We start from the raw sequence: 23259 nt of genomic DNA on the forward strand, positions 1-23259 counted from the left end.
CAAAGACTTAGGCATTAGACCAGAGACACTGTGCTTAACAGAAGAAAAAGTAGGCCCAAATCTTCACCATGTTGGCTTGGAATGTGACTTCCTTATCAAGACTCCTAAAGCATAAGAAGTAAAATCAAGAATCAATAAATGGGATGGATTTAAACTAAAAAGCTTCTCAGCAAAGGAAACAATCAATAACATGAAGAGAGAGCCTACAGAATGGGAGAAAATCTTTACCACATGCACCTCAGAGCATTAATCTCCAGGACATATAAACAATTCAAAAAACTTAACACTAAAAATACAAATAACCCAATCAATAAATGGGCTAAGTAACTGAACAGACACTTCATAGAAGAAGAATTACAATAGATCAACAAATATATGAAAAAGTGTTCAACATCTTTAGCAATTAGAGAAATGCAAATCAAAACTACACTGAAATTCCATCTCACTCCAGTCAGAATGGCAATTATTAAAAATAAAACAACAATGAATTTTGGTGAGGATGTGGGGGGAAAGGTACACTCATACTTTGCTGGTGGGACTGCAAATTGGTGCAACCATTATGGAAAGCAGTATGGAGATTCCTCAGAAAATTCAGAATGGAACCACCATTTGACCCAGCTATCCCACTTCTTGGTCTATAACCAAAGGACTTAAAATCTGCATAGTACAGTGATACAGCCACATCAATGTTTATAGCAAATGAATTCACAATAGCTAAATTATGGAACCAACCTAGGTGCCCTTCAACAGATAAATGCATAAAATTGTGAGATATATATATATATCTCACAATTTTTATGCATATATAATGTATATATATTTATGTATATATGTAATATATATATTTATTTATATTAACCTTAAAGAAGAATGAAATTATAGCATTTGCCAGTAAGTGGATGGAGCTGGAGAATATCATGCTAAGTGAAATAACCAATCCATAAAAACCAAAGCTGAACATTTTCTCTCATATGTGGATGCTAATTCACAATGGGGACGTGCTAGGGAAGAATAGAGTTACTTTAGGTAGAGGGGTGTGAAGGGAGGGGAGTGGTATGGGGATAGGAAGGTTAGTAGAATGAATCAGACATTATTACCCAATGTACATGTATAACTGTACCACCAGTGGGATTCTATATCATGTACAACCAGAAGAATGAGAAATTATACTCCATTACATATAATGTATCAAAGTGCATTCTACTGTCATGTATAACTAATTAAGACACATAAAAATTTTAAAAAAGAAAAAAATAATACATATACAGGTAATATTAACATTTTTGTTGCCCTTTCTTTTCTCATATTCTTCAAAAACTTCCTAAATCTTAAAATGTAGTTTTAGGAAAATAAAAATCACATAGTTTTAGAAATAATTATTTATGGTATAGTTAGGCTTTTCCTTAGGGAAACATAATAATGGAATTGGAAGAACAATGAGGCCTCAAGTCTCTCATCTTTAAATGAAATGGTTGAGTTAGAAATGGTTTATCAGAATCACCCATTCGCTAGTCAGGCAGGTTCCCTTACTTCTCTATCTCCACCTACTCATCCTAGCACATATCAATTTGGCAAGTCTGGTGTGTAACCAGAGAATCTGCAAATTGATTTTCATGCATGTGGTCTGAAAATCATGTTTTTGGAAATAAAGAAAATGTCTTCATAAAATTTCTTCCACTTGCATCATTCTTCAATAAAAAGAATCTTAACAGATTTACCAAAATTTCGCTCATCTCCCGTAAGCGCTCCAACTGGTATGTGCTCTTTTGTCCAGAATTGCTATTGACTTGAAGATCTGAAATTTTAAAGGTGCCATGATAGTATTCCATTTTCTCACCTGTGATGAAAATGGGAAGTAGGAAATTAAAGTATTTGGGCAAATATTTCAGGATCTAAGACATAATTGCAATAGAGCTAATATGAAGTCATAAAATATCATGAGCTTCTTTCTAATTTCATAAAAATTACAATTAAGTTTTATGTTAATAACACTGTCTGGCATTTATTAAGTAGTAACTATGTGCCTGGCACTGTTCTGTTTACTTTATTAACTCATCTGAGCCTTACACCAGCTAAGATTGGCATCACTCCATTTAACAGATGAAGAAAGTAAAATACAGTGGTATTAAGTAACTTGCTCTATGTTATACAACTATTAGGTGACCTATTCAAGTTTTGAACCCTAATTGGTCTGGCCCTAGAGTGTGAATGTTCATTACTTCATTTCCCCTTGCTGAACTGAAATGTAAACCACCATACATATTCTACTGAAAGTAGATTAAATGGACATCCTATAAATTCTGATTTGTAATGACAGACCAGGTATAGCTAAGAAAACATGAAAAGAAAAACTAAGGAAAAAAGCAGTCTGAGGTTGCAGTGAAAATCATTGTAACAGAGATAAGTCATTCAGATTCCTGCTTGGCTATCAGGAAAGGTAAGAAAAGAGAGAGCATTGGAGACTCCTGACAAATTTGGTAACCTTAGGAGAAAGGCTCAGAGAGGTCAAGAAAGCAACAAAAAATTCATGACAGAGAATGGAGTAACCTTTAAAAAATCTGGGTTCTTGGGCATCCCAGTTCAAGTAGAAAACAATGGGTTTCCTGACTAACTTTCACATTTCAATGGGTACAGATTTTCTGATTCTCTTTGGATAAATTCATGTTGCTCTAGCCTTCCTTTTACAGAAAGAGGACATTTTGTCTTTTATTTTGGTTAAGGTCATCTTGACCTGAGGGAAGGTATTAGTTAAAAGAATCAGGAAAGAGGAATCTTAGGACTGTCTCCTAAATTGAACATCTCTGGACCATGTAATATTTTTCTCTTCTTGATTACTTATCTAATATAATCCATATCAAACCTTACGCTCATAGAAAAGGGGCTTTTGTGCAATCAAATAAATTTTTAGTCATTCCCATAAACTACAGTTGGACTCATTACATAAGGCCCAGGAATATGGTCATAATAAGCATGTTTAGTCTCCTAATGGCAATGTCACTCCCTCCTCAAGTCTGTGGAAGGTGGAAAGAGACAACACCATTCAAGTAAGCAGCCTGGGCTACTTATTTTACCACATACATTCATATGAGAATGGCTTTAGAGATTTGTCAAAAAAAATGTAAATGGTTTTTATTCTGCCCACAGAGAGATGGCAAATAAAAAGAAAATTTCCTAATGTGGTACTTGTGTAATCACAAACATACTAGGTAATAAAAATATAATCCTTGCATATTGTTTTGAAAGAATAATTTTTTTCTTTAAAACTTAGTGATGACATCATGTCATACTTTATACATTATTTTGAAATTCATTTTTTCATCAGAGACATGTTTTTCTTTTAACCTAGAAATACTAGTGGGCAGAAAATGGTGATCATGAGTAAAAGAGTCAATTTTCATGACAAATTCATCACAGTTTTTTATTCAATATATAATAGATGGTGAGAGTTGTTTTCTATGGTTACTAGTAAACTAAATTTAAGAATGAAAATTTTTGACATTTTATGTAGATTCTTAGAATAATACTGGATTGGGAACTCTAATGGAATAGAAGATTCATCTACTTTGCTTAATGCTATATCCAGAGCACACAGAAAAGTATTTGTATGAAATAGATATTTAGTAACTATTTCTAATGAAATTACAGAGTAAATTTTTAAAACTCTGAATGGGGACATGTACAGATAAAAGTATAAATTTTACTTCCATACACACAAATGAAGCTTTGCAGATAAATGAAATAAAATTGAGTGAAATACCTAATTTTACTCACCAGAGACTAAGAAGTGAGTCAGAAGGCCAATGGTCAGTGCTACCACTGTCAGTGACAACAAAATGAGAAGCGCAATCATCCACGGCTTTAGCTTTCTGTTTTGGGTGCCAAATCCTACAGGTCTGCAAAAAGAGAAGCCCAATGGTTATTTTCACATTTCAATGGGTATAGATTTACTGATTCTCCTTGGATAAATTCATGTTGCTCTAGCCCACCTTTTACAGAAAGAGGACATTTGTCTTTTATTTTGGTTAAGGTCATCTTGGCCTGAGGGGAGGTATTAGTTAAAAGAATCAGGATCTGAAAATCCTAATGCTGTTCCTTGTTTCTATTTCTACAGGCACTTGGTGGCCAGGTCTGACTGCTCTTAGCAATGTGGTACAAAGTAGCACACGTGCTTCTTGAAAAAAGACCATTCCTCCTTTCTCCAGTGTTTTGTCATCTCTTTTTATCTATTCTTTTAGGATTTACACAGTGACTTCAAATATACTATATTTCTTACCTTATTTTATTTTGAAATATGAAAAATTTCAGACATATACAAAGTTAGAATTATATTTAAACATCTATATGTCAATCACCTCTTTTTATCAATTATTAATATTGTTGCTGTATTTACTTCATTTTTTGCTGCTGCATTATACTGTGAAATCAGACATTACTACTTTTTTGCTAAATCATTACTAGAATCAGTTAGAATGTGTCTAACAAAATCAGTACCTCATTAAAATTCCTGAAAAATTAATTCTTCTCCAATATCTTCTAAAACTCATTTGGTCTTTATGTTTGCTTTATTGTCCTCATTATATTTACTAATGATTTGTAGAGATATAATCAAGGACCATGTAGTAAATATGGTCATTATATTTTTTAAGTGTCTTAATCTAAAGGAGTCCTGCTTCCTTAAATTATTTTTAATTTTTAATTTTTTGTATTAGGGATTTAACTCATGGGAGCTTAACCACTCAGTCATATCCCCAGACCTTTTTACTTTTTATTTTGCGGTAGGGTCTTATTAAATTGCTGAGGCTGACTTTAAACTTGTGATCTTTCTGCCTCAGCCTCCCAAGCCAATGGGATTACCACCACATGTGGGTGCCCTTTTAATTTTTAATTACAATGGCTTGTTGAAGAGATCAAACTAATGGTCCTTTAGAATGCCCGGATTTATGGACTTGTCTGAGTGCTTTCTTGTGGTGTTAATTAACTTGCTGTTCCATCTCTATCATTTCCTGTAAGCTGGACGTTAGATCTAAAGCCTTGATTTGATTTTGGTTAAATACATTTGGCAAGGCTACTTCAAATGCAATGCTGCTATATTGTATCACACCAGGAATGGAGGAAACTCCAATTTTGGAGGGAAAAAAAATAACTCTGCTTTTCTTCTTTTAGCACCTTGTAATTAACAGTTATGTTTATCAAGTATTTGTTTGCTTGAATGCTTATTTGTTTGCATGACTATTTAACTGGAACTCCTCAATAGGCTGCACAGATATTGTTCATCTTTTACTATTAAATCCTAGACAGGTGCTTGATATAGAGTAAGAATTTGATTAATCTATGGATGTCAGGCAGGTATTATACCAATCATATATATTAAATAACAGAGGTTAGGAGAGATACCTGCTTTGTTAGAGTCAAGTGCCTTAGGAGGCCCACTTTATTAGTTTATCATTTCATGTGTGTATATTAACAACCAAATTTCTAGTGGAACAAAAGATATTTCTCATATTTTCTTCACAGGATTTATTGCAATGTTTTGTGCTAAGGATACTTTAATAAATATTTGTTGATTTACAAGAAATTTTTCTTTTGAAAATAAACCATTTTATACAAATGCCAGGATAAAAGGTACAAATAATTTGCCTAAATTGCTAAGAAAATAATAGATTGAGCATAAGAAATGAATGTAGCCAATAAACCAAATAGAATTTGAAAGACCTGAATTCTGTTGAGTATAGAAAATAGCCAACCATATGAGCACTAATTGATTAAAAATGATCTAGAGAATTGGCTGTGAAAAGGCATTGTGTCCTCTGATAGACAAGCTAAATACTTTCAAATATAACAACAGATGGAAGGTCCACAGGGTATGACATTATGTAATCCCCTAAATGGCTTAAAACCCAAACTCAGGAATAAACAAAAATTAGAGATTATTTAGTATAATTTAATCACTTTCCAAATGAGGAAACTGAGGTTCAGAGATACTAAATGGTTTCTCCCATAAAATAGAATTTGTAGTTTCTGAAACTCAGGTCTTCTACCTTTTGGGACACAAATTTATTCTCAGTGCTAGACTGCCTTTCCACTGACTGCATTTTAAATCTTGAATACATTTATCAGTTATGTATTCATCTTTTCACTCACTCATATATTTTCTACTTGTTAGATCTTTCCTTTTCTCAGAGAATCTTAGCAGTGTGACTTCAAGACATTGGAAAACAAAAACAAAATGAAAAAACAAAAGGCTAGAACTCAAGGATATTTACAAGCTTTTTACTCATCTCCTGTTTATAGTACTGTTTCTCTGAGTTGAACAAATGGAGAAAGTGGATAACAGAAAGCTTACAACCCTGCTGCCCAGGCACAATTAAACTCACATTCTTATGGACTAAATCATGGGTCATGAGCAGAAGAGTGATTCAATATTGTTGACACTCTGCTCAAGTACCACAGAGGTCAAATCTTAAAATCCCATAAAGGGAGCTGTGAGCACCTGGTGGAAAATGTTTACCAAAAACTAGTGTTAAAAACTGATATTTGGGGGCTGGGGATGTGGCTTAAGCGGTATGGCGCTCGCCTGGCATGCATGCGGCCAGGTTCGATCCTCAGCACCACATACAAACAAAGATGTTGTGTCCACCAAAAAAAAAACCTAAAAAATAAATATTAAAATTCTCTCTCTCTCTCTAAAAAAAAAAAAAAAAAAAAAAAAAAAAAAAGCTGATATTTAGACTGTTGTCCTTATAAGAACACCTTGGGGAATACAGGCCATGCACAACATTGAACTGTAAAATCTGAAGAAGCGATGCATTAAAGCTATAGCTATTTAATTCTTTATGAATAAACATTCAGCTTACTACTGAAAGTTTATGGATATAAACATGCAATGCATGGAAACAAAAATGTGTCATCACTTTCCTATTCTGGGGAAAGTGTGTTAGTCATTTGCTTAAAATCACTTCAGATTTGAAAAGACATAAACTTAGTAAAGACTTCTGGAATCAAGCCTATTTGAAAGCACAATTTGGAGCATTTTGTTTGTGTATTTTTTTTCCTGCTTTACTCACACCCATAAAACAAGCACAGGTGTACTGATTTTCTGTTGCCATGTCAAAAATTACCACTTTATTTTGCACTGTAAAGAAATATCCATTTATTAGCTCCCAGTTCTGTATGTGGCATGGTTGTATGAGAGCTCTTCTCAAGCTCTCATACAGCTAAAATCAAGGTGATGTTGGAGCTGCTTTTTTCATCTGAGATTTATGATCCTCTTCCAAGCTCACTCAAGTAAAAGCAGAACTCAGTTCTCTGAAGCTGAACTGAGGTCTCTAGATTAGTGTTAGATTCAATAACTGTAGGAGGTGTATGTATACTATAGGATAGGGATCTTGTAGCCATCTTAGAATTTTGCTGACCATAGCTAAAAATATTGACTTTACTGAAAATTGATGGAAAACTGTAACCTTCAAAGAAAGCATGTGAGAGTTAAGCTTCTTTATTTTTTATAGAGGGGAACTATTCCAGAAAAACAGAATTCTATCCTGGGGAGAAAACTTAAAAAGACAAGGGGGATATTTCATTCAGGTAATAATTTCATGAATACAAATTGAACCGTTGGCAATTGAAATGGAAATAGATCTAAAGGTAATCCCTAATCATGAGGTGTACTCTGCATTGGCACTCTGCATTCTTTAAAGGAAAGGGAAAGTATAACTGATTCTTATTCTGAGCAACACAACCTATAATTTCTGTGAGATCCAATTTATCATATTTACTAAGCCTTCATTCAGGCAATATTATTAAGATGGTATAAGGGTGTATTCATGTCATGTTTTTTTTTCTTAAGACTCTGTCAAAGAACCATGGTAATAATTGATTTTGTGAATTTACATTCTAAAATCTTAAAAACTAAAAGAGACACACTTTGAAGAATACAGAGAACAATATGGATTGTTGAGGATCATAGTTGGAATATGCAATTTCTCAGTAATTTTCCTATATGTGAGTTCAAAGATAACTTGAGTTAAGCAAAGGATATTATGAGCCCCCTCCCCACAGGGATCTGCTTTTTCGCTAAAAGACAGCCACTATTTCAACCATATGCCCTTTATCATTTTATCTATATGCTCCAAATCTTTCTTCTTTCAGGTTTAGTTTTCTGCTTTCTTGCAGATATATGTTATCATTATACAAATGCAGGTGCATGTGACTATTATACAAATTCCCATGTATAGATTGGGTATGTTCCCACAACCCTTAATAAAAAGTATTTTGAAGTTCAGATTACACTGTCAGATATAAAAAGGAATAAATTGTCGCACAGCTTACCAGGTCAACCTACAAGTCTACTTAACTCCTAATGTAACTGAACAAAGATGCTAAATGTACTCAAGGAAGCCAATGCATGCAGAAAACTTTGCTTTCCTTTTCCTAGCCTGGGGCCAATGAACCAAAGTGCTGACTCTTCTTCCACCAGTGAAAATTGTGATTCCCTCTGAGCCACTAAATCAGTCATTTCCTACAAGGACAGCAGTCTTTCATGACAACTTTATATGTTCTGATACATTGATATCTGGGTATTCTATAAGTCTCTGAGAATGAATATTTAATACCAAAAGTAATAGGAGCAAGAGCTACTATTTTATTGGTATATTATCACATTTCCTTCTTCAAACACTCTTGTCATTTCACAGGTGAATAACTGATGGATAAATAACTTGCTCAGTATGCAAAGTTAGGATTCAGCTTTATAAAAAAATTTATCTTTATTTTTATCCAATGTGTAGTAAGTTGACATGTTTATGGGATACAGTGTGACATTTCACTACATGTACACAATATATAATGATCATATCAGAGTAACTGTATATTGATGACCTCAGATATTTATCATTTCTTTGGGTTGGAAACATTCAAAATTCTATCAGCTAATTTTTTTGGTAGAGGTGGTGGTACTGGGGATTGAACTTAGGGGCACTTGACCACTGAGCCATATCCTGGATCTATTTTGTATTTTATTTAGAGACAGGGTCTCACTGAGTTTAGCACCTCGCTTTTGCTGAGCCTGACTTTGAACTCCTGTTCCTTCTGCCTCAGTCTCCTGAGCCGCTTGGATTACAGGTTTGTGCCACCATGACTGACCTCTACCAGCTATTTTAAAATACTTTATTGATTGTTGTCAACCAAAGTTACCCTGCTGTGCTATATAGGAGGAATCCTGTCCAACTGCACACTGGGTCCATTAACCATCCTTCCTCTAATGGCTGAACTCAGACATCCATTGTTTCTATTATATAAAATTGACTTTTGAACATTTTTTAAAAAATTTTTAAAACAGGATTACCATTACTCCCCTCCCCCAATAATCTGTGGAATTAATGATCTTATAAGATAAATGAGAAGTTTAGTGAACTGCAAGTAGTGGTTATTTTACTGGTCAGAAGTTATTCCAATCTTCATCATGCTTAAGTCTTGAGTTTGATTTTGCTTTTATATCTCCCCCCTTTCCATTGGATTTAAATTTGTATGTACTTCAAAATATTAAAATCCCCTTCTTTCCCTAACCCAGAGAGGCTTTCACAATAGTGGCAGAGACAATGTGGAAATAAAAAGGGCTATGAGGATGTGTGTACAGGAAAACTCATGAACATACTTGGGGTTGTCTGTAGGCTTAGAAAGATTTTATTTTTAACTTGATACTGATTTTTATGGTGCCAAATGATCTATTTTAATTCTTGATATGTTATGTGTACACACATCTTCTTCCCCTAAAGTGCACAAGATCTTGAAAACAGTGAATAAGTCATTTACTACTGGGGCATCTCTTACGCAGTGTTCCTGAGTAAGTGAGGGGAAGGGATGTTTCCCATATTCATATAGGCTATTAATTACTTAAAACAACTTAAGTATGTTAAATAGGATCCTCACTTCTTAAAGTCTTAGGCCCTTTGATGATTTCAAATGAGAGTAAAACATTTCTGTCCTGGTTTCTATCTATCCTGGAAACTGTTAGAATCCTAGCTCTTAGATACTTGAAAACTGATGGTTGAATTGGATTAAAACATGTTTTACAAGTACGCTGTTTACCACCGTATCTCCTAATATTTCTTGGGATGCTCCTGTTGCATAGAAGAGTTTTGAAGACATTGCTTTAGTTGTCTTTTCACCAGTGTGTTGCTCCATGAAGAAATCAAGGAAACTTATATTTCTTCTGTGGGTGACAGTGAGGACTAGGCTTAGAGGGAGGTAAAGTATTGGATAAAATTTCATTGTGTGTCCAGACCAAAGATAACTTTTCTGTAGAAAAGATGAAGAGATTCAGGCTGAGCTGAGTTCAGGGGACTCAAAGAAGAAAAATCAAAAACTCAGAAAAGAGAGACTTGAATTCCTTATCTATTTAGGGAAATGCTTTCATTGTGTTCACAGGTATTAAAATTGGGCAAACTGGCATGGGAGAATGGGAAAAGGAGTATAGCTGAGAGAAGCTTGAGGCTGGCAGAAGAGAACAAAAACTGAAGGGAATTGAGAACACCTTTCTACAACATCTATGTACCTCATCCTCATGGAGGCACAGGTTGTACTCCTGTCCCCTGCCTGACAGGTATGCAGTTTATAGCCTGCTGAGCTGGATTTACTCCAAGTTCTTTAAGCCCTGTCTTTTCTCTTACATCTGCCCAACCCTAATCAGTGGTATTAACTTCAGATTCTTACCCTTTTGGAATCTTTCTGTCTTTATTAGTAAAGGGCCTTTTCCAGATTTATCCTAAGATAAAACTGGCACTTAACTCTCACTTTGAGATAACAGCAAAATGGAGTTCTATTGTGCTAATTTATGTGTGTTTAAAAAAAATATTGTTGAATTTAGATTTTTGTTTCATGATAAAACATAATCACATGTAGTTTAAATTCATGCAAAATGTTTGAACTGACTCCTGAGAATGTATAGCATTAAGAATAAAAGCCCAGTCTCTGAAGTTATTGAGTCAAATCCCAGCCTTGCCACTTGCTAGCTCTGCAATGTTAGGCAGAATATTTGGCCTTTCTCTGTGTTAATTCCCCTATTTGTAAAATGGAAATTAAATTAATACTTACTTCATAGGATTAAATGCATTAATACATGTAAAGTGACGAGCACATAGTAAATAATTTGTAAATGTAAGCTATTATCAATCTTTTTTGTCATTATTCTTACTCAATAGAAATCAGTCATGTTGAGAATATGAGCACTTTAGTACAAAAATATATATTGTAGGTAATTTTGTTACCAGTTGCATTTTGGATTTTAAAGCCCCACAGATATGCGCTTAGATAGGTATCAGGAAGTACTCAGGTTATTTTTAATATACCATTAATCACCAAAAATGTGTTTTATTGTGGCCTACCATGACACAATAAAATGAAGATACTTTTGAACAAGTAAAATAAAGGAATAAAGGTTTGAGCAAATGAGAGTTGAACAAAACTTCATCATGGAATATTTTACAACAAAAAAAATAGGTAGTATGTAATGTTGTTATGTGGAAGGTAAAAGTTACAGCCTCACCTATTAAAATTTGTAAGGATTAGAGATTAAAAGTCAGGCTTGGATGATATACAAGTATGCAAAATGAATTATTCATATTCAAATCTCTGTCAGAACCTTGTATGATGTAAATATGTCCTAACAAATGACTTCCAAGAAGCTATCAGGTATTATCTCATTTCTCCTTTGTTTGCCCTTTTATTTGTTCTTCCATCAGTGGTATTAACTTCAGATTCTTACCCTTTTGGAATCTTTCTGCCTTTATTCAGAAAAAGAGTCTTTTCCAGATTTATCCTAAGATAAAATTGGCACTTAACTCTCACTTTGAGATAACAGCAAAATGGAGTTCTATGGTGCTAGTTTATGTCTGCTAAGGTTTTTAAAAAAATATTGTTGAATTCATTGTATTTGTTCTCCACAATCTTTTATTGAGCTGCTGTTATGGTTTTGGGCATCATGCTGGACTTACTAAAGTAGAACAAACAAGACATGGTTTCTATCTTCCTGCAACTCATAGTGCAATCTTTAATACTTTTCCTTCAATCTGTGCTATGGGAAATGAAAGGAAATAAGGAACTATTGAAAACTTCTCTACAAATATTTAAAATAGCATGAATAACAAATTTCCATTATGTAAACAAAAATGAGTAAACACACAGTATCTTTATTTATTTTTATGTGGTGCCGAGAATTGAACCCAGTGCCTCACAAATGTGATGCCGGTGCTTTACCACTGACCTACAGCCCCAGCCCTATAATATATTTTGTAAATGTAAGCAAGCTATTACCAATCTTTTTTGTCATTATTCTTACTCAATAGAAGTCAGTCATGTTGAGAATGTGAGCACTTTAGTACAAGAATATATATTGTAGGTAATTTTGTTACCAGTTGCATTTTGGATTTTATATTTTGAGAAGTTTCCCAAACCTCTCTGAGCTCCCCTGTAAAATGGTGATAATAAATACTACTTGGAGATGTGAAATCATGAAGTAAGTAAACAAGGGGCTCTAACAAATAGCAAGTCCTACTCTGTGTCTATGGAATTTTCTTGTAGATGATCTCATGTCATTATGCTACATCTTGGTGAGTTAGACATTATTGTTACCACTTCACTAATAAAGAAAGGCAACGCAAGTCACAGAGCTAAGGGAAACCATGTCTATCTTTAAAGCTATATGTTTGTAACCAGACCACTCTGATAATGAACGTGAAAGTGTTCAGTAAAATGCTATTCAAATGTTGTTTATGTTATTTTTTTACCAACTCTTGTCATTGTATTTTATATTATCAATTCCATGTCAATGCTCAAGATATTTCAGAGACATATGTGTGAATATGGAGGGGATAGAAAGTTGTAGATAGCTTCATTTTAAAATTCTGTAACTGTGATCTGGGGCAACTACTTTCCCTCCTGTAATATAGGGTAATCTCAGACCTAACTAATATCAGAATTGTAAAGCATAAATGAAATTATACATGCAAAATGTTTCATATTTACTAAATAGATAATGAATTAGTTGTATTATAATCATTACAAATACATGTCAACCACTCTGGAATTATAAAATTATCTGATCATAAATTCCTGAAATCTTAGTTTCCAAATAACATATATATGTGTCTGCCATCCTACCAAAATTATTTCCTACATACCAATTAGAAAAGGAAAGCACAACCAAGAAGAGAATATTATAAATCACCCTTTAAGTATCAATGAGATGTATACATATTTCACACTATCAACTACAGTTAGAATCCTACTGAATGACAAGTACTGTGAATGTTATATTCAAATTTTAAATTAAAAACAATTTTTTTCCTCTCAAAAATTATCCAAAAGAGGAAAAAGCAGCCTATTAGTTAATTCCAGGCTCTGGCTCCACTTCCAGTTCAAATTCTAGCTGTTCTACCCATTAGCTTAGTATGTTGGGCTAGTTACTTTCTTCTTCTATAAAATGAAGTTAATAGCAGTAGCAAAGTCAAAGGATTTCTGGGAGAATTAAATGAGCTAATGTAATGTAAATGTGGCACATAAAGCATTATGACTTTGCTAAAAAATAACACAAATTTTCAATTGAAATTTTTTACCACATTTAAAAGTCAATAATTAATATGGAGACTTTACTTTGCTATTTTGATTTTAATTCTAAAAATTTAGCTTTAAAATATTTTAGGGAATAATCTTGACAAATTCACAAGTTAACTGAAGCAATTACCCAAAACAAAATTAAATGTAAAACATGAATTCTTACGAAAGACTTGACTAAAACTACAACTACATTTTTCTCTAAAGATGATAATGAAGAGGAGGAATTAATTTTTACATTTATTAACAATCAATGCCTCAAATAAAGAGTTATAAGAAGGGAGAGACATTAGGCTCATGAGATTAGGATAAAAATCTTGAATGAAGAATTCAATTGGTATTTTATCTTTTATAGGGAGATTTAAAAATCTTTTATAGGGAGATTTTATCTTTTATTAAAAAGATTTATCTTTTTAGGGATATTTTGAAATCAAGGTTTTAAAGTGAGTGAAGCACTATTAAAGACTATCTGAGAGAGTAGGAGTATGGCTATTTCTACAGGCAAATGCAAATAGAGTAGAGTTCCAAAAAGTTGTTAAACTAAAATCAATCTGCCATACAAAGAAGAGGGTCACAAAACCTATAAAGGAGAAATTCAAGGTCATAATAGCACAAACAACAAGAGTATGAATCAAATACATTTTGATAAGTTTCTATATGTTGTTTTCCTATTAATGGAGAAATAAGAATGTTGAGCATGAATATGAATATATTTTTGAATGAGTGTAGGTGAGATGAGTGTAAGTGAGATGACTTAGGATGTTAATATTGAGCATTTGCTTTTCTCCAATCCTATGCCTATAGGTGTGACCTTCTTTCTCCTATAAACCTTCCAAATTCTGAAATATTATACCATGAATTAGGCTTAAAGAAAATATGACCATTTAGTGTTTCCCATTGTCTCTTTTCTTTATTAACATGTTTCACGAATATCCAGAACAATGACACAAACCAACAACCATCATTACGCCTCCCTCCCAATTCAGAATGAATCAGGACACAGTGTAATACAGTTTTTTGCTTCCATTAAACTGCAAACATTCCTATAAATACATATGTTCATTACAAAAAAATGCTTTTGATGCCTATAATAATGAAACTTGATATTTAAATAAATAATTTGGGGAATGTGAAATATGAGAAGTTGGAGATTCCATTTTATAGTATCATGATTTCCATAAACATGGTGTATGAATTTTCAAATTCAGTGAGTTTTAATAAATAAGCAAAACATCAATGCTAGATATTTACATTTGTTTGTTTATTTATTTGTTCAATAAATATTTATAGAGTATTGATTATGTGTGAAACATTAAAGATTCTTTCTAAGAGGCTCAGAGGCAGGTACTATGTGCTAGGACTGATATAACTATGTATTTTATGAGTGTAAAAAGAAGCCCAGGGAAGTTCACCAAGTTAGTGGCCAATCTAGTATTAAATTGTCATCTCTGAATTTCTCAGTGTTATTCTTGCCAGCTAGAGAGGCAGTAGTTACTAAGGAAAACTGAACTGTAAGATGTTGAGGGCTCTGAGAAATACACCTTTGATTCTGGAATCTGACAGCTCTGTAGATCTGGAGATATCTCGTAACTTCTGTTTCACTAAGATGCCATCCTTAAAAATGGGCATTAATGATACCTATTCTACTGAGCTCACAAGACTGTCTTAGCTTATAAATGAAATAACATATACAAAAATATTTTTAAAATAGCATAAATCGAAACAGCACTAAAATATTATTACTGCCATAGCTTTTAAAATCACTAGGAGATAAGTGCCTCTGCAGCTATCAACTTCCCAATCCACAGAACTACCCGTAAAGTACGAGGAAAAAGGGCTAAAGAGAAAGTACTAGAGAAGTAAAATTTTGTCAGATCTTTCAAGGGAAGGTTTTCTTAAAAAACATGAACCCTCCCTCCCAATTCAGAATGAATCAGGACACAGTGTAATACAGTTTTTTGTTAACTTCTTTTAAAATCCCACTATTGAACTTGACAATGTGAAGTAATTCTGATGATGATTTTTCACATAAAACATTGTTTTTAAACACAGAAGTTAATTAATACAGACAGCTATGAAAAGTCCAGAAATGTCACAGGCTCCAATGCTGGTTGAATCCATTAAGGATACCTCACCAGCAGCCCTCTGACATGGGAATCTAGCTGTTGACAGACAAAATAGCAATGACCGTTTACAAAACAAAACTAACTTACCGATACATCATCACCAGAAGGAGTATGATCTTGTACGTCTGCACACACTGAACTGGACTATCTAATCAACTCTATGACATTTCTAGATATGTTAGAGGTCTACGGCTCAAAGAAATAAGGAAACAAATTACAAGTAGTTGAAATGAAACTAGTTTGACAAGTTTGAACAGAGAAGCCTCAGCCCAAAGAACAGCTTGAAGAAAACATAGTCTCAACAAGAAAGAAATAGGTTTTCTTTCTTCTTCTTCATGATTTTTCTTTTTTTTTTTTTGGTATTGACTAATTTTGTTAAAAAAGAATAAACTGGTTGTGAAGATTGAATGATAAATATCTTAGGTATGCACTGGATTAAGAGTTTAAAGAAGATTATTGGTAGGCTTACAAATATCTTGAAGAAGACTTCACAAAAACTCAATAAAAACAATTAAATATTCTTAAAAGCCACATTTATTATATAACTCAACAAATAATTAATAAATTATTGAACAAGTATCTCCATGTTTCACAGGGACACAGTAAATTTATTAATATGTACTAAGTTCTTTTAAAAATATTTACTTCTGAGAGAACAAATAAATGAATATCAAATCAGATTTTTCCCAAAATGATTTAATGTAATAAATGTATTTTTAAAAGTTTTTATCAGAATGAATAAAATTGAAAGAGAAGAAGCAAATACTTTCAATTAGACAAAGAACACACGTGTACATGATCTTTGTGAGTTTTAAACCTTAGAAATGAGACTGAAGCCCTGTTTGACTGTGTCCTGATCTTGGTCCCTTTCCTTCTTTTCAGAAACAATTGGTGTTATTAGAGTCTATCTTTCCATAGAACATCCTAAGCATTTATACATATACATACACAAATGTACACACATCCTCAGAAAGAGCATGTTAAATTAAAAATCTTAATTAAAAAGTTTATTATATATATTCTTGTACAATGTGGTTTTTCTTCACTTAATATTTTGAAGATCTTTCTATTTTGGGAGATGATCTAGATCAACTTTATTCTTTTAGTCAACTACTTGAACTATGAAAATATTTAATGTTTAGCTTTGGCTGACAACAAAATGTTACCCATTTAAAGAAAGCCAGTACTCTAAATGAAGGTTTTCAGCCGTCATTGCTTTTAACACTTTGGTAAAGTACATTTGAAATAATCTAGGTACAACATAGTAATTCAAATGCAGAGACTCTAGAATTAGATTGCCAGGGTTCAAATCTTTGCAGCTTCTAGGTCGGTAAAATAATACTAGTAAATGGAGAAATGTGAGTGAGTTAATAAATTTAAAATACTCAGAATAGTACCTCGTGTGATGGAGGCACTACAGAAATATTGTCCATTATTATTAAAACTTCAGTTTATTTGTATATGTTTAAGAGAGAAAAATCTTGGCCCTCATGTCATCTGGCTCATAGTTCCCTAGGTTATTGAAGATTAGAAAATTAAATGGCTCAATATTAGTTTATATTCCAGAATTGAGTAGCTACCCTTGGAGTTGAAGGTGGTGACCAGCAGCCCTTAGTCACTATTCTAATCTACCTTTTATGTTTTATCATTTAAAACAACTACAATGTCCTAGTTAATTTCTCTGATGTGTTAGGGACAAAGAGGAAAATGTGATTGTCAACTATCACATTTTTAGTATAGATGATTAATTTTTGCTTCACTTTAGGCATCTACTTAAATAGATCACATAAATTCATAACATCTATAAATTTTCAGAGCCATTTTTGACTAAGTCTTTACTTCTATTTGAAATTTATTGAAGAAATTCTTAAGTTTGGGAGTTTTTTAAATTTTCAATCTAACTGAAATATGCATATTGCTGCTTCGCTATTGTCTCAAATTAATGTGACATTATGATGAAAACTTACAGTGCATAAGCATTACATGATGAGGCAATAAAAACATACCTCCCTTGAGAGAGATGTAAGATATTTCTCTGAGATTTTTCTTTAGTTAATGTTACTGTTCTCTCTTGCAGAGTGACACTACGAAATTGATACCAGGTGACAAACAAGTGTTATCATGTTGAAAAATGAAGAGGTGAATAATATCACATAGCTTAGGGGTCAATGCATGTAGTAGCTTACACTGTATTGTGTTATGGGATTTCAGAGCAGCTTAGTATGCTAAACATCACAGTACTTGGTAACTCATTAAACAGATATTTGCTTGGTTGCTATGGATGTTCCTAAGATGTACTTGGATATTAGAGCAGCTTAAAAAGGACAATCATTAAACTCATTTCCTTAAATGTGTCATCAACTCCTTTATTTCTCTTTACTTCATACTCTTTTGATGAAAAGATAACTAGGTAAATTCAAATTTCTGTGATTCTTCACCTATGCTCTTGTGCAGACACACAGAGATGGAGAAAAACATACAAGTTGACTGATTTAATTTTAAATTCCTGGACATGATCCCAAAGGATTCCTAATGCTCTAGAAAGTCATTTTATACTTTCTGGCCTATTTACTTTCCCACCCTCTTGGGCAACAATTTCTCACTTCTGGTCTTGTCTTAAACTCCTTCACTTATTCTCCCATTCTCATTCTGACTTGATGTCCTTGCTTCCTCCATCACTGTACTAGTTTCCTGTGACTTCCTTAATAAATTGCCACAAATTTAATGGGTTAAAAGCAATAAAAAAACTATTCTTTTAAAAATTTGTTCTTTTTAGTTACACATGACAGTAGAATATGTTTTGATATATTTACACAAGCATGGGATATATCTTATTTTAATTAGAATCCCATTCTTGTGGATGTACATGATGTTGAGATTGACTGTGGTTTGTTCATATGTGTACATAGGAAAGTCATTTCAGATTCTTTCACTGTCTTTCCTATTCCTATCCCTTCTCCCTTCCCTTCATTTTTCTTTGCCTAATCCATTGAACTTCTATTTTTAACCACGCCCCCCTACCCCTATCCCTGCTTGTTGTGGATGAGCATCCACATATGAGAGAGAACATTCGACCTTTGTTTTTGGGATTGGCTTATTTCATTTAGCATGATAGCAATAGATCCATCCATTTACCAGCGAATGTCATAAATTCATTCTCCTTTATAGCCAAGAAATAATCTATTGTGTATATGTACTACAATTTATTTATCCATTCTTCTTTTGATGGGCATCTAGGTGGGGTTCATGCTTAGCTACTGTGAATTGTGCTGCTATAAACATTGATGTGGATGCATCACTGTAGTGTGCTGATTTTAACTCCTTTGGATATATACCAAGGAGTGGGATAACTGGGTCAAAAGGTGGTTCCATTCTAAGTTTTCTGAGGAGTCTCCATACTGCTTTCTGGAGTAGTTGCAGTAACTTGAAATCCAAGGAACAATGTGTGAGTGTATCCTTTTCCCCACCTCCTTGCCATCATTTATTGTTACTTATATTCTTAATAATTGCTATTCTAGTTGGAGTGAAGTAAGATTTCAGTGTAGTTTTAATTTGATTTTCTCTAATTGCTACAGACGTTGAATATTTTTCATATATTTCTTCTTTTGAGAAGTGTCTATTTAGTTCCTTTGCCCACTTATTGATTGGGTTATTTGTTTTTTTTTTGGTGTTAAGCTTCTTGAGTTCTTTTTATATCCTGGAAATTTAATGCCTTATTTGAGTGTTATAGGCTCTCTCTTCATGCTCTTAATTATGTCTTTTGCTGTGAAGAAGCTTTTTAATTTTGTACCATTTCATTTATTGATTTTTGATTTTACTTCTTCTGCTTTAGGAATGTTGTTGAGGAAGTTCATTTCTCAGCTGACATGTTGAAGTGTTGGGCCTTCATTTTCTTCTAGTAGATGCAGGGTTTCTATCCCAGTTCCTAGGTATTTGATCTAGTTTGAGTTGAATTTATGCAGGGTGAGAGATCGGGGTTAAATTTCATTCTACTACTGATTTCCAGTTTTCCAAGCACCATTTATTGAAGAGTCTATCATTTCGGCAATGTATGTTTTTGGTGTGTATGTCTAGATAACAGTATTTATGTCTGGAGTTTTCTTTCCTTGTGTGTGTCTGTGTCTGATTTCAGTATCAGGATAATACTAGCTTCATGGAATGAGTTTGGAAGGGTTACCTACTTTTCTATTTCATGGAATAATTTGAGGAGGAGTGGTGTTAGTTCTTCTTTAAAGGTCTGGTGGAACTCAGCTGAGAATCCATCTGGTCCTGGGCTTTACTTTGTTGTTAGGCTTTTGATGACATTCAAATTCATTACTTGACATTGATCTCTTTGAATTTTCTATGTCTTCCTGTTTCAATTTGTGTAGGTCATATGTCTCTAAACATTTGTCAATGTCTTCAAGATTTTCTATTTTATTAGAGTATAAATTTTCAAAAGTTTCTCATTATCCTCTGTATTTCAGTAGTATCTGAGGTGATATTTTCTTTTTTATCAAAAATTTTAATAATTTGAGGTTTTTTCCTCTTTTTTTTAGCTTGGCTAAGGGTTTATCTATTTTGTTTATTTTTTCAAAGAACCAACTTTTTGTTTTGTTTATTTTTTGAAATATTTAAAATTTTAATTTCATTGATTTGGCTCTGATTTTAATCATTTCTGTTTTCTACAAATATTGGTGTTGGTTTGTTTTTTATCTAGGTCCTTGAGATGTAATGTTCTGAAAACCATAAGTCCCAAATCAAGGTGTCAACAAACTCTTTAGAAAAGACTCATTCCAAACTCTCTAGAAAAAACTCATTCCTTGCTTCTTCTAGCTTTGGTGGCTCTAGGAGTTCCTTGGCTTGTGTCTGATAAGTCTCTCCCTCCATCTTTTCAGGGCTCTCTCCTCTGTTCTCTCTGTGTCCTTTCCTTTTATGTCTCTGTTTAATTTTTTCTTCTTTTTTTTTGGACAAAATATACATAACAAAATTTACCATTTTAACACTTTTAAGGATATAGTTTTCTGGTATTAAATACATTCATATTCACCGTATTCTACAGCTACTACCACTATCTGTCTCTCAAGTTTTTTCATTTTCCTAAACCAAAACTGCATATCCATTGAACACTAAATACCTATTCTTCCATACCCCTGGCCTCTAGCCACTACTATTCTACTTCTTAGCATGAAACAATATAATTAATATAATTTGACTAGTTACCTAATTTAGGGAGAATCATATAGTATTTGTGACTGGCTAATTTCATATAACATAAAGTCCTTAAGGTTCATTCATGTTATAGCATGTCAACATTTCTGTCCTTTTTATGGTTGAATAATATTTCATTGTGATATGTATCACATATATAACACACACACACACACACACACATATATATATAATATAGTATATCTATAACACATTATATAAATGTTCGTATATGTATCCAGACTTTGTTCATTCATCTATCAATAGAATCTTGATTTACTTTCATTTTGACTATTATAACCAATCCTGTAATGAAATGGGTGTACAAATATTTGTTCAAGTCCCTGCTTTCACTTCTTTTGATTATATATCCAGAAGTGGAATCACTGGCTTATAAACTAATTTTATTTTAAAATTTTTCTTTTTTCTTTTTTTGCTACTCGGAATTGAACTCAGGGCACTCGACCACTGAGCCACATCCTCAGCCTTATTTTGAATTTTATTTAGAGATAGGGTCTCCCTGAGTTGTTTAGCATATCACTTTTGCTGAGGCTGACTATGAACTTGTGATCCTCCTGCTTCAGCCTTCCAAGCTGCTGGGATTATAGGCAAGTGCCACCATGCGTGGCTTATGTTAAATTTTTTGAGAAAGCAGCTGTCATACCATTTTTGCAATAGCTATAACATTTTACATTCCTATCATTTTACATTCCTAAATTCTTGAGTTTTAGTTTCTCCACATCTTTTCCCATACTTGCTATCTTTTCCTCATTCCATCAGGTACTGCTATGGTTTGCATATGGTTTGAGTGCATCTTTCAAGACTTCATGTATTGGAAATTGGTACTCTACATGGAAATGTTGAGAGGTGATGTAGAACCTTTTAGAGGTGGGACCTAGTGAGAAGTTCTTAGGTCATGCAGTGCTGCCCTTGAAGAGAATTGATGTAGTTGTTATGGCACCCTGGTGGGGTTTCATGAAAAGGCTGTTACAAAAGAGCATGCCTTGGTTGTCTCTGGCTGTCTGACTTCTTGAATCACCATATGATCTCTCTCTTACACATACACTCCCATTATGATGCCATTGACCACAATGGTCTGATGCAACCAAGTGACCCTCATCAGAACCAGCATCATGCTATTTGAACTTTCCACTTCTGAAACTGTGAGCTAAATAAATCTCTTTTCTTTATAAAGTGCTCAATCTCAGTTATTTTGTTATAATGGAAGAAAAACAGATCAATATAGGTACAAAGTGAAATCTTATTGTGTTTTTTAATTTATATTCCCTAATGATTAGTGATGTTTTAACATGCTTCAAGTGCTTATGGTCATTTGTATATCTTCATTTGAAAAATGTCTATTTAGTGCTTTGGTCACTTTTTAATGTGTTGTTTATTTTTTAATTATTGAGTTGTAGGAGTTCTTCTTATATTCTGGATATGAATCCTTAACAGACATATGATTTGCAAATATTTTCTCCCATTCTAAGGGGTCTTTTCACTTATCTTATAGTGTGCTCAGATGCACAAAATTTTTAAATTTTGGGATAGTACAATTTTCTTTTTGATCTTTTGTCATCAGTGCTTTTGGTATCATAAATGACAAACCATTACCAGATCTAATGTCATGAAGATTCCCTCTATGTTTTCTTCTAAAGGTTTTGCACTTTTAGCTCTTACTTTTATGTCTTAGATTCCATTTGAGTTAATTTTTGCACGTGGTATAAAACAAAGGTACAGGTTCATTTTTTGGCATGTATATATCGAGGTTTCACAGTACTATTTGTTGAAAAATTCTATTATATTTCCCTTTGGATGGTCTTGGTACCTTGTTGAAAATCATTTGATCATTTATACAAGGGCTTGTCTGGACCCTCTTTTCCATTCCATTACTGTCTTTGTCTTTCTTCAAGTACCACCGTCTTGTTTAGATCTGTACCAAGTTTTGAAATCAGGAAATGTGAATCATCCCACTTTCTTCCATTTTAGATTGTTTTAGACATATAGGGTCCTTTGAATTTTAGAAAGGATTTTTTTAATTCTGCAAAAAAGTCATTGGGGGTAATTTAAGGTCTTTGCCTAATAAGTCCAAAGGAAATTTTGTGAAACTAGCAAAGAGGTAAAGTAATTTGCAAAACATTCAAAGAAGAGACATGACTGATACTAAACAATTCAATAACTGGGAAGCCTTAGATTTTAATCACATATCAATGTAAAAAAATTGTGTCTCATATAACTTTAATTTTAATTATTAATATAACATGAATACACATATATGTATATATCATATATATATATATATATATTTACACATTTATAGAAAATATGAATAAATATT

At 33.0% G+C, this 23259-nt stretch overlaps 1 protein-coding gene across 1 annotated transcript in view; it reads right to left on the bottom strand.

Moving 5' to 3' along the window:
* Tmprss11a (transmembrane serine protease 11A) overlaps positions 1-15826 on the bottom strand; it is a 53395-nt gene extending 37569 nt beyond the window's left edge. The window contains exons 1-3 of the mRNA XM_048783962.1: positions 15819-15826; positions 3772-3893; positions 1719-1837 (exon numbers count right to left, since the gene is read on the bottom strand). Coding sequence (XP_048639919.1) covers positions 1719-1837; positions 3772-3893; positions 15819-15826 — 249 coding nt within the window. The remainder of the gene's footprint in view (positions 1-1718; positions 1838-3771; positions 3894-15818) is intronic.
* Between the last annotated feature and the right edge of the window lie 7433 nt (positions 15827-23259).

The sequence above is a fragment of the Marmota marmota genome, unplaced genomic scaffold (assembly GCF_001458135.2).
Source record: "Marmota marmota marmota unplaced genomic scaffold, marMar, whole genome shotgun sequence".
NCBI classification, from domain to species: Eukaryota; Metazoa; Chordata; class Mammalia; order Rodentia; family Sciuridae; genus Marmota; species Marmota marmota.